We start from the raw sequence: 12,503 nt of genomic DNA on the forward strand, positions 1-12,503 counted from the left end.
TTTCTAGAGGAGATGACTTCAAGTTCATCCAAAATGAAACTTTTGGAAGGTGCTTTGAAAAGCTGAAGAATAATATAAAGAAGACAATGAGTTACCACCTAATACATCAGCTGCACAGTTACAAAAGCTTAATTAAAAGAGCAGTACAGTGGATTTTGATTAAACCAGTTCTGGATGAATAACATTTGAACTACAGCATACCACATTTTTAAAATTTTTAGCATTTCTATCCGTGCAATTTCTATGCCTATCCTGATGAAATAGATCTTTAACTATTCATTTTTTTTAAGTATTAAGAAACATACACTACTGATAAAATAATCTGTAAGTGAATTACCAAAATCTTAATTTTAGTGCAAATTATCGTTCAACTGGTAAAAGAGGACAACTTCAGTGATGTCTTGTAGTAAAACTGAACAAGTGATAACAGAAGAACAGAGACACTAACTTCTGTTTTCAGTTCAGGACATCTACTTTATCAAATTAGGCAGGTTTTGCTGTAAAAATCAAGTCTCAATAATCTCCTGAAAAGCTAGGATGAATACACTAGGTCAAAGTCTTAAAAGCTGGTTTTTGATAGTGCCTAAAAGGCACTGCTGCCTTTAGGTCCTCACTTAGTTTTCCAAATACATTTAAGAACATTTCTGCATCTTCTGGGGACTTTACTACTTTTAAAAATGGTCACTGTTTTTTTATTCTAGTTCCAGTTGGTAAGACTGTATAAAAAGACTAATTTTTAGTTGAGATGTATTTGCAATGCTCTTTAAAAATCTGTAACTTTAGAGTATGTCATATACGCGGCATGCAAATGCAATCAGAATACCAGTAATTTTTAATACTTCAAAATATAAAAGACACCATTAAGGGATGTATTCACTTGCTTAGAAAGCTGATTCTTAGAAGGTAGGTATGAATTGATGGGCAGAACAAAGAGTATGAGCTTAATTACAATATTACACATGTAAGGAGAATCATCTTTTTTCTGTTTTCTCATGACAGTATGACCTTGCTTTTCTGAAGCTGAAATAAAAACCCGCTATAGGGAGTAGGGATAAATCTTAGAAAGTGAAATAAGCATGAGTCTGTGAATGGACCTAACTGCAGCTGGAAAACGAGTGCATGTTCTTCCTGTATTCTTCCAGTAGATCAATTTGCCATATCGCAAATGGCACTGGACCACTGGAGATGGCAGCATAGGATGACTGCTACACTTTCAAAGCACCTGAAAGAGGAAGGTCCCTGCCCAACTGTCCTGTTTGGCTTCAGGAGATCACTGAGAGAAATTTCACAAAAACAGCTGAGACATACCAATCATGATAATGGAAATGGAAACGATGGTGAATGTGAATTAACCTTAATTTACATTTATCCCTCCACTGTGAAAGGTATCAGTTTGGAGATGAATATTGCTAACAACTATTCCCATCACCTCTTCAGTGTTGCAGTGAGAAAAAAGTCTAGTTAAACAACGGAAAGGTAGACTGACTTCCTTGACCTCCTCAAATTACCCTCAGTTTGTTCAAATAAATTCTCTTAAGAGTAATGTATTTTCCCTCATCCAATAGTTGGTACTGTTTATTCAGCGAAACTATGTAAGTGAATAAACTCTCAACATGCATCAGGTATGTCTGAATCTTCATCTAAATAAAGCATTTCAGATTATGTAAAACCTGGCCATGAACAATGTTTTATGGTTTTGATAACATCTACAATTTATTTTTTGCTCTCCTTCCTCATCCAACAGAACAATAGGCTTAACACCTGCTGTCACTATAGGGCATGTCTGGCAACATTTAACAGCCAAATGTCAACACACAGAAAGGATATTTCTATGAAAAATGTCTCATACCATCTATATATACGGTTGGTTCTCAATTCTTTTTTTGGCACCACAGTTGGCTGTGCCTACTATTGCTGCTACCCACATGGCCCAAATGGGTAATTCCTCTTGGAGACCAAATGGCTTATATTTCTGTTTGATCCCCCATACTCTAAAAGACTGGATTTACTGCATCACTAGAAGCCCAAATCTTCTCCTCCTTTCCAACTTTAAATTTTGATAAAAAAACAGACTAATTCACTCTAAAGGGAAAAAGCATTTCCTTCAGGTACCAACCCCTAAAGACAGATATTCAGTACCAAAGACTACAATTTTGAGCTTAAGTCCCCAAAAGAACATAAGATCTGACAGCAGCAGGGATTAGAGAAGTCTTTGAAAAGTGGAGAGCATTTATTGCTCTAAAAAATGTTAGTAGTTAAATAAAACAGCAATTCATGAGTATCAGAGGCAAATAAAAGACAAAAATAGCCTCAACTGGCCCATGCTGTCCTGTACCTTTTTGCCACCAACACTGCATTTTCAAGGAACCAGTGCAAAGCAACAACAGAAGCAATAAGCGATTGCATAACTAAAGAATAATACATATATAACAAAAAAACCCAAATCAACCAAAAACCAAACAAACCCAAAACTCCCTCCCACATCATCACAAAGCCCTTTCCTCCTCCAGAAAAGCTGCTAATTGTAAACATAAATCAGTTACACATTGTTAATCTCAGAGTACAGCACACACTAACAGAAGCTCTGTGTAATTGAGGAACAATTGAAAGCCATTAATAATTAAATGCATTTAATAAGAACTCAACACCTGCCATTCAGCCAGTCTAAGGCTGTTTTATCACAGAAAGCCAGACAGCAGGTCTTCCAGTCTTTCACACCATTTCTAGGGTTTCTCTTCCAAGTACTGTCCACAACCTAGAACTTAATCTGATTTTAAACTTAAAAGAAAAAAAGAAAAAAAATCTAACAGAAGATGGGAATCTCTGAATTTGTGGACAAAAAGCGCTATCAGAACTCCTGAAAAAGCAATTTTCCATATATTCCTTCTCACTGATCCTTAGAAACATAGAATGGTTTGGTTTGGAAAGGACCTTAGAGATAATCTAATTAGAACCGCTCTGCCGTGGGCAGGGACACCTTTCCATAGACCAGGTTACTCAAAGCCCAAAAAGGCTTATATTTTGAGCCACAGTGGACGGCTTCCACCTTACACTAGAAGGACTTCACAGCATACTTAGCAGAAAAACTGAGGCTTTTTATACAAAGCATTTCTTTGCTTCAGTGGCTAAATAATTTAGCCAGCACTATCATCATATGTGCCAATATCCATTGTATCAGCACACAAAATTATTAATATTCCCCCTGTCTCCTAAAATATATCAAAACTGTTATTGTGTGGGAAGGCCATCATTCTAGATACTTTTCAAATGCAGGATTTATGTATGTTTTTTTTCTCAAGATTTACATTAACTACCCCATGTTCTTCGGATGGCCTGTGGTTTATTTTGGCAAGCTTCCCTTAAATTGATTGAGTCTAAGCTTCCATCACTTGTGATCTTTGCACTTTCTAAAGTGTCAGTAAGGCCAGCCAAATAAAACCAGTGTAACACAGTACAATGGGTCTAGAGAGATTTTTAAACTAAGGACATAAGACTGATTTCAAAACTAAACCTCTCTATATTGAAAGGAATAAAAATAAACTATTTGAGAAATGTCACATCATCATTATTTTACGGTTGAACTTTCTTGAAAAACTATTTCAAGGCTTATGTCTGATAAAACAACAGGTATTTGATATAATGGATTAATACTTGTTTAATAGTGTTGGGTTCCTGTCGCCCTGATTTTCTAGGATTTTCTAAGCTTTTTGATGTTTACTTCTTTGTGGAGAATTTTATCGCACACTGTCTAGAGATAACACATTGTTTTGCATTTTTTTATGGAAGAAGAGAGACTTGATGGACTGGTAGTTTTGTCCAGTGGCATTGGAGAGGTGGCACTGTCACCCTCCAATCCACTGTCACTTTTGGAAAACTATAAATGTTGAAGTCAAAAAATAAACTCTCTCTTTTGTTCTTCACCTTGGAGCAGCGGTGTGCGTCTAGTTCTTTCGTGTCCGTTAGCGACAGGTTCCTTATTCTATCTTTTTCTATTTTAATCCCTTTATTTTCCCAGAAATATTAACAAAAAGACATTTGGAACTTATACATCTCCCACTATTAAAAGTACCTATTATATCACTACAACAATTAGTCTAACAGAAAAATGCATGGGAAAAGGTAGAAATGTTAATGTTGAAAACAACTGAGTATTCTTGCAGCATACCTCTGAATTGTGAAAAAGAACATCACATACATCCCAAACTGGGCAAACAATTTCAAGCTGTTAACTTGTTTCCTGTGAGAAAATCTCCCCTAAATCTAATTCTGATCTGCTTGGATAGATGTTTTCCCTGGAGGGACTATAACTGTAACCATGAAACAAGATGATTTAGGACCTTTACAACAAGTGATCTGAAAGAAGCCAAAAAAATGTCCTTCCTGACAGCCAAGAGGGAGAATGGGATAAAACAGCTCTTTGACATCAGCCCTCTGCTTCCCTTCAACCTATAAGCAAGTGCCTGTAGGTGGGGCATTAAAAAGTGCTGCTGAGGGACAGGCCATAACTGCACCACAGTCTTTATAACCACAGCTGAATTATTAGGGCTGTGGAAACACAGAACAGCTGCTTGATAACAAATCAGAGGGAAAACCCAAACAACCACACCACAAAATGAAAACGAGCCAGGCCTATTTCCCACAGATCCTTACTAGCCAAGCCACCACTTAAAAACTGGGCTGCTGCAGGCAGGAAAGGACCTACTGCAGTTTGTGAATTAGCCTAGGGAGTCTTCAAATATTGTCACAGACCTTGTACTGCATCTTAATTAAGAAGTTGTCTCATACCTCAATCCTGCTTGTATGAATATCCCTTAGCAACTACAAAAACGGGTTTTGGGAAAAAATGGTATTAAAAACAAAGCAGAATACATTTCTACTTTTCTCTCAAAGTTAAGTAGCTAGAAAGGAGTAACACAGCCTGAACTAGAAACTATTGACCTTGCTCTAGACCACCACTTGCTCTGGACCACTTCCAAGGCAATCTGGGAACACCTGATCTGGTCCATTCTTCTCAAAATCTATAAAAAATCTATAAAAATAATTTCTGTGCTTAGTTCTTTTATTTTTAATCAATTTTGCTGAAAGCCAATATAATCTTTGTATTTTAATGTCTGGAACCAATGCTTGCCCTCACAGTAAGAACTCCAGCTAAAAAATTAATTTCCCATTAAGCACTTTTTCTGCATGGTGAACAGTATGAAGTTACCTTATAGAGTCTATGCACAAAAAATAAAGCTAAAAATTCGTGAATTATGAGAAAACTATTTGTACTCATTTCTTTCAGGAAATAAGAGAAACTGTGGTGAAAATAGATGTGTGGGGTACTTGAATTCCACAGAAGGTCCTGAATCCAATACTTTTTTTCTTTCTAATTCTCATCTGATATGGTTTAAACTGTGGTCACATAATTTTTAAAAAATTGAGATGGTGACAGATGAACATATATAGCTATAGGCCTGTTCCTTTATTAAGGGTTCTTTTAAAACTGTATTCTGTCAAGGACCAGATAACACTGGAAATCAGAAGCAAGACAGAAAACTCATAGATACAATTGCTTGCTTTTACAGAGTTAAGTTAAAGAAAACAAAACAGTGTTATTGCCTCTTCTTTCTAGTAAAACCTGAAACATTTTCCTTTTCAGAGTCTCTCAAATCTTTAAATGCTCTACATCATATCATCACCAATAACATCAAGAACTTCAAAAAGAAACTCAGTGCTAAACATTTTCTACTGGGTAAAAAATTACTTCACTCAACAGGTGTGGACAGTAAGATGAAGAGCAAGATACGATTTAGCCCAAACTGACATAGTGCTCAAAAACCAGGAAATCTGTGTTATGTGGAACAGCCCTCTCTGTGATGAGAGAATCCTTCATTTTGGTAAGCTAAACTTTACCAACACGTGAAAAAAAAGAAAAAGTCCCATTTCTTGGGTTTTAAAATAAAAATTATATTTGCATCTTTCAAACAAGTGGGATTGAGACAATGGTTTCTCCTAATAATGAGAAAAATTGTAAGGCTTGAACAAAGCCAGTGTTGTAGTTGTCCTCATTTAATCTATTTGAGCTACATTGCTCCTGTGCTGCGTGGTTGTCTACTACTAGTCTAAATTTAGGCTTGAAAATTCTTGGAAGGATATACCACTTCAGACAGACAGATTTGGTGAGAAATCAGGGCAGAAAGTGCACTCTACAAAACCAGGGGGTTTTGCTGTTTTCTTTACATTCCCTTTTCCTAATTTCCCCCAGAAAAGGCTCAGAGCACTGAGGAATTTTTTGATAAAGGAGTGACATTTCTAGGGGCTGCAATTTCATAACTGGCTATGCAGTTTTGGGTCTTAATTACAAATATGTACTGCATCTTCAGCTAGATGAATCCTCTTGAAAAGGAAGAATGATTGACACTAAAAAGTAAAAAACAACCAACAAAACCCCTACCAAATACTATAATAATAGGAAAATACCCTACAAAATGCTTTTAAGTATGACTATTTTTACATGATTGTTGAGGGAAATGCTGAAGGAAAATTGTGATAATTCCCACATCTACTTAGAATAATGTAGTATATGCTGCTTTAAAGGCAGCTCACAAGCTCAGTGCAGGATCTCTGCACACTCCTACCAGATCTCTAACCCTGAACTTGACTAAGAAAACCTGCATATACACTGGAAGAAGATGCATTACAACAAACAAATAGGTACATAAAGCTAATATGTCTTAATATAGTAAAACACCCTTCCTAAAAGGCTTTATTTGAAACATGCATCCTGCCTGCACATGTCCTGCAGCAGTCTACACTAACAAAATTACAGGCTAGATTTCCATGGAGTGCTTGCCCAAATTCAGGCATAAGGTAGATGGAAAAAAAGATAATTAATAAGTTTCATGGATAATCTCAAAATTGAGAATGGGACATCATAATTTATTTTTTTCTCTGAAAAATAAAAATATATTGGGGAAGGGAGCATTAAATGTGTATTTTTTCCAGGCAATAGTGTCTTTAGCTGTTTTTCCTATGTGTTTTGGAATCAACTATTTCCTTTGTCACAGTAGCAATAAGAAGGTTTAAAATAAGCATGAACATAAATGTATTTGCAAGGGGTACAAGAACTGTAAAGGTGTGAGAACTTACTGTCTTGCTGATGTAATTTGTGCTGATATTCATACACTGAAGTCCTTCACTATTGCAGCAACCTCCACATCTGTAGATGGATACACATGGGGGTTTAAAGAAGGTGTTTGTAGTTGCTCCAAACTCCTTTCCCACATCCACACACACTTCACGTGGCGTGCACTGAGTTTTTCTCCACTCCGTATCGATACCTGCCAAGTTACAGGGAATTGCATGTTATAAAGTAACTGTTTAAAACCCAAACTATCCTGCAGTAAATGAGGATTCCTTTTTAAAACTTCAAAACCAGAATATGAAATTCTAGAGTCACACCCTTTAGTCAGTGAAACACACATCTGTCTATGTTACCTTCTAGCTGATTTTTCTCCTTCACAGGGACATGATATATCATCATGGAGCAGATGAAAAGTTACAGTGGAACTAAAAGGGAATCCAACAGGCAGGGGAGACCTTAAAGCACAGAATCATAGCCTGGCTTGTGTTGGAAAGGACCTTTAAAGGTCACCTGCCACCAAGTCCAACCTTCTTGTAATGAGCAAAGACGTCTTCAAACAGATCAGGTAGCTCAGAGCCCCACCTAAACTGAATGACCTTGGATGTTTCCAGGGATGGGGCATCTACTACCCCACTGGGCCAGTTCCAGTAATTCACCATCCTTATAGCAAAATTTCTCTTCCCTTTATCTAGTGTGAATCTACTTTCTTTAATTTAAAATTATTACCTTTGTCCTGTCACAACAGGACCTGCTAAAACATCTCTCCTCATCTTTCTTACAGACCCCTTTTAGGTTCTGGAAGGCTGCTATAAGAACTCCTGGGAGTCTTCTCTTCTCCAGCCTGAGCAGCCCCAGTTCTCTCAGCCCATCTTCACAGGAGAGGTGCTCCAGCCCTCTGAACATCCTCACAGCCCTCTTCTGGACCTGCTCCAACAGGTCCACATCCTTCTTGTGTTGGGGGCCCCTGAGCTGGGCACTGTGGACACAGACAGTACTGCTGATGGGTCTCACTAGAGCAGAGGGAGGGGCAGAATCACCTCCCTCAAATTGCTGGCCAGCAGCTAAAGCTGCACGTGTCCTTTCCTCACCTGGAGCAAGTCTCATCTTGTGTAAAGTCTGCACTTGAGCTCTGCACACTTCTGCAAATTCTAACCAGCCCCACACAGTACTTCACTTGGATATAACATATTAGAATTTAAAAATTTTATGCACTTAACGTGAAATGTATTTAAATATGTGCTTAGTTTGTTAACTAGAAGGGTATAATTCAAAGGAAAAGTATTTAGCAATTATGTACAGCATATGATGGATGATTTTTGTGCCCAGATTATCCACAAAAATTTGGGCAAAGACTTTGTATCATGTTATACAGCATTTTACTAAGTATAATCTAACACTAAACAGCCTCAAGACTTATAGCTGTAAGTAAGTTTATTCCCTTTTGGCACTAGATTTTGGTAAGCTATTCAACAAAAATGGAAATTTTGCCTCATGTGTACTTTAAACTCTCCATTAAGGTACTTGATTTCCAATATCATGTCCAAAAATACACCTCCTGCTATAAATCCTTCATTCTCTGCCTACAAGCACTGGCTTAAACTGTAAGTTAATATATTTTCATCCAAGCTCTCTGAAACGCTGAAAGGTATTCAAACACATTGGTTTGAAAACTGTTTTGCTTGTTTTAGCACAACATCATTACAACTGGCCTCTTGTAACATGAAAAAGTTACAAGTGGATTATTTGGCATTCCAAAGCCATAATGCATAAGAGAAGAAAGCACTACCAGCTGTGATGCAATGGCAGAAAATGAGAAGAAATAATTCAATGAGCCCAACTATTAGCATCCTCTTTGATTTCTGAAAAAGTGTTACAGCCTCTATGAAGTGGGATTCCTTATACTTGAAGACAAATACTCCACTTTCTCTACTGAGCCGAGAAAGCACTTTTGTTCAATGGACATAGCTAAAATATATCTGCAGGGTGATTGTTTCTTTATGAAAGGCTGCCTATCAACGATTTTCTATTACAGACAACCCATCCTATCAAACTGCAGATGTTGGTTTACTGACAATGCCTAGCTTTTAAAGTCTTTTTGACACAATTGAAAAGCCTGCAGAATTTAATTCATTGGGTGTTGGAACATGGATTGTGTCCTGTACTTACTTTTCAGGATCTCTGCATTATAGTGTGCAGCAGCAAATTTCAGGGAATCATCTGATCTAGTGTCAAAGCTGGAGTGCTCCCTGTTGTGTTGCCAACCTCCTCTCCTCAACTGACATTTGAATATTTTCCAGTATTCTGGGTAAAGTACTGTCATGAGTTCATCCACACTGGAGACAGACCGCAATTGCTCTTCCAGGTCTTTGCTTCCATGAGCCTGCCAAAGTAACATACAAGAATAATTACTTTCTCTGGTACACAAGGTTTGCTGGAAACTAGCCTGAAAAGCAAGTCATACATTGTAAAATAAAGGGGTCCTCATCATAAAATCTGCTTCTGTCAGTCAGTGCCAACATTACTATATTGACAAACAAAGAAATGCTTTGCTTCTTCCACCACTTCTTTATCACTCTGGTAGTTCAAAATAGTTGTGTGAGAAAGGAGCTATAGAATTAAGCCCACACAAACACAGTTTGCAGATTGATTATATATATATATATGTAAAGGCATTTTTATCCTGGAAAGGTAAGTTTTTGTGACAAAATTTTGAAGGCCTGAACCCCAAAATACTTAAATGATGTTGATATTTTTTAATAACATATGCTCCTAAAGTAACACCAAGTTTTTCTTGTTTAATCCCTCAGTCCCAGAAAATCAAACACCCAGAAATGCAAAACCAGTTAAAACAAATCCCAAAAACAAACAAAACACTAAACAAAGAAACGAATCATGTTATTTAGTACCATTCTAGTGAAAATCTTAATAAGCAAATTATATTACAAAGCATGACTTCCTAAATCAGTAGGACACAAGGATTTGGGTACCTTGAAGAGTCTAAACCCCACACTCCCTTGCTGTTTCAGGAGTAGCCTCAAATCCTGTAATCCTGGTTTCTTATTTCTGGCCTTTACACAAACTCATTGCAAGTGTAGTTTTCTGAATGAATGAGATTTACATTCCAGTTTATTGCTTATCAGGAAGATTCCTTTATTTCTCTTAGATGAAACATACTGCACCACAAGACTGGTCTTTATCCCCTGCCCACCTTTCTCATCCATGGATTGCTGTCTTCTCAAGGGGAAGAGCAGCATGGAGAAAGAAGAGTGTTGAAGAACCTTTAGCCACCTTCTCAGCCTACATGGCCCTTAGATGGCAGTATGAGACACAAAATACAAAGGTACACACTAGTACAAAATGCATCAACTGGCTGGAGACTCTCTACAGTTTACTACAGAATTGTTGCTCTACTCAAAAAACCTGTAAGAGTGTAAAACCTCTAAATGCAGAAATGCGAAGCAATATGAACTGAAATTTAAAATTTCTTATCCAACTCTGCCACTAAAAAAAAAAAATAAACTTTTTCAGTTCAATGATTTTGAACTTTACATGAGTAAAACAGGTAGCTCAGAACTAGCCCAGCTGAATCAAAACTGCTCCTTGTCTCACAAACAACTGTGAGGGTATAGAACGGCATGTATGGTTTCATCTACTCCCTTATCTGGTGTCAAATACAGCAGAAACACCTCAGGATAAGGCAAATTCACAGACCTCATTTCTGTAAACACAGTTATATACAGAACTGTGAAGAGGATGAGGCACTGAACCAGGTCACCCAGAGCAGTTGTACATGTCCAGTCCCTGGAATTGTTAAGTGCAGGCTGAATGTAACTCTGAGCAACCTGGTGTAGTGAAAGATGTACCTGTCCATGGCAGGGGACCCAGAGTTAGATGATCTTTAAGGACTCTTCCAACTCAGGCCATTATGTGATTCTATTATTCTAATACCAATTGTAAAATAATTTAATTTGACAAAGTCTTATGAAGCTTAAAAAATGTTTTTACTTAAGCCTCACTAAGCACAGTGTCCTTGCAGATGACCATCCTGGGAGGTTCAACAACTAAGCCATTGTCTCAGAAGTGTGCCCATGCAGTTCTTCATCTCTTTCCTGGTCGCCATAGGAAGGGCCATTCCTGACCCAAGACATGCATCAAGCAGATTCTGAGAGCTTTGACTTCAAATGTAATGGTAACACAGAGCATTTCACTCCCCATCAAGTGTGCTCTCCTTGCAGGATGCCACTCAAGGTCTCAATCAATGGGTCACAAACAAAAATCCAAGCTTAACAAACAACTAATTTGGAGACTTGCTGCTTGCACCTTTTGAGAGGTGAGAAGAGCAGGGTTTGAGCAGCCTCACTCCTGCCAAACTGTTTCCTGAGGGTGCTGCAGCACATGGCCCCTGAGTAATGGGAAGCAAGTTGCTGCACCAGCACAGTGCCAGCGTTGCAGATGCACATCTGCCACGTGATGGGAACACGCATGGCACAGCGTGGATATCCTGTCACAAGGCTGGAAGCCAGGCTGTTATGTAAAAGGCAGAGGAATAAAACCTGTGGTTGGCCATCCAGTAGCTGATCCTAGGAGTCCTAGCAGATCATGGGGGTAACATGGAAAGAGAATTCAACCAAAGCTTTGCCACCTTTGATTAATCCTTAAAAGCCTGTACAGCACTAAGTAGACAAAACACTGGCTACTGCTGTTGCAGATATTCAAAATACAGGCCTAGAGCATCAGGAAAATGAAACTCAGTATTACTTTGTTGATAAGAAGTCAGGCATGGAGCAGGAAAGTGAAATTGTTAGAAATAATGCATCAAGTTATGCCTTTTCAGCTGGACACAATTTTTTTTATACATGTATTAAATATGTACGAATAAAACTCAAAATATGAAGAAATTCATGGCTTTAATCAAGCATTGTATCAAATATAATAAAGTCTTATTTTAACTTTGGATACTCTACGGGCCATTGTGCCATGTGCCCACAACCTGAGACAAGGAAGTCCTGGTTGTGTGTATAGGTTAAGGAAGGAGAGGCTGGAGAGCAGCGCTCTGGAAAGGGACCTGGAGGTCCTGGTTGATGTCAAGTTGAGTCAGCAGTGCCCTGGCAGCCAGGAGGGCCAAGCCTGTCCTGGGAGACATCAGGCAAAGTTGGAAAAGGGAGGGGATTGTCCCTCTCTGCTCTGCACTGGGCAGCCTCACCTTGAATATTGTGTGCAGTTTTTGGTGCCGCAGTATTAAAAAAAAAACAATCAGGCTACTAGAGAGCACCCAAAGGAGGACCACAAGGTTGGTGAAGTGTCTGAAGTGATAAAGAAACTTGGTTTGTTCAGTCTAAAGGAGACTGAGCAGAGACCTCATTGTAGTCTTCAACAT

The 12,503-nt window shown here is 38.2% G+C and overlaps 1 protein-coding gene across 4 annotated transcripts in view; it reads right to left on the reverse strand.

Moving 5' to 3' along the window:
* VEGFC (vascular endothelial growth factor C) overlaps positions 1-12,503 on the reverse strand; it is a 191,500-nt gene that overhangs the window by 8,126 nt on the left and 170,871 nt on the right. For all 4 annotated transcript variants that reach the window (XM_050973702.1, XM_050973701.1, XM_009101043.4 and 1 more), the window contains 2 exons: positions 9,293-9,506; positions 7,132-7,322 (listed from right to left, as the gene is read on the reverse strand). In XM_050973702.1, the coding sequence (XP_050829659.1) occupies positions 7,132-7,322; positions 9,293-9,506 (405 nt within the window). The remainder of the gene's footprint in view (positions 1-7,131; positions 7,323-9,292; positions 9,507-12,503) is intronic.

Source organism: Serinus canaria, chromosome 4 (genome assembly GCF_022539315.1).
Source record: "Serinus canaria isolate serCan28SL12 chromosome 4, serCan2020, whole genome shotgun sequence".
NCBI lineage: Eukaryota > Metazoa > Chordata > Aves > Passeriformes > Fringillidae > Serinus > Serinus canaria.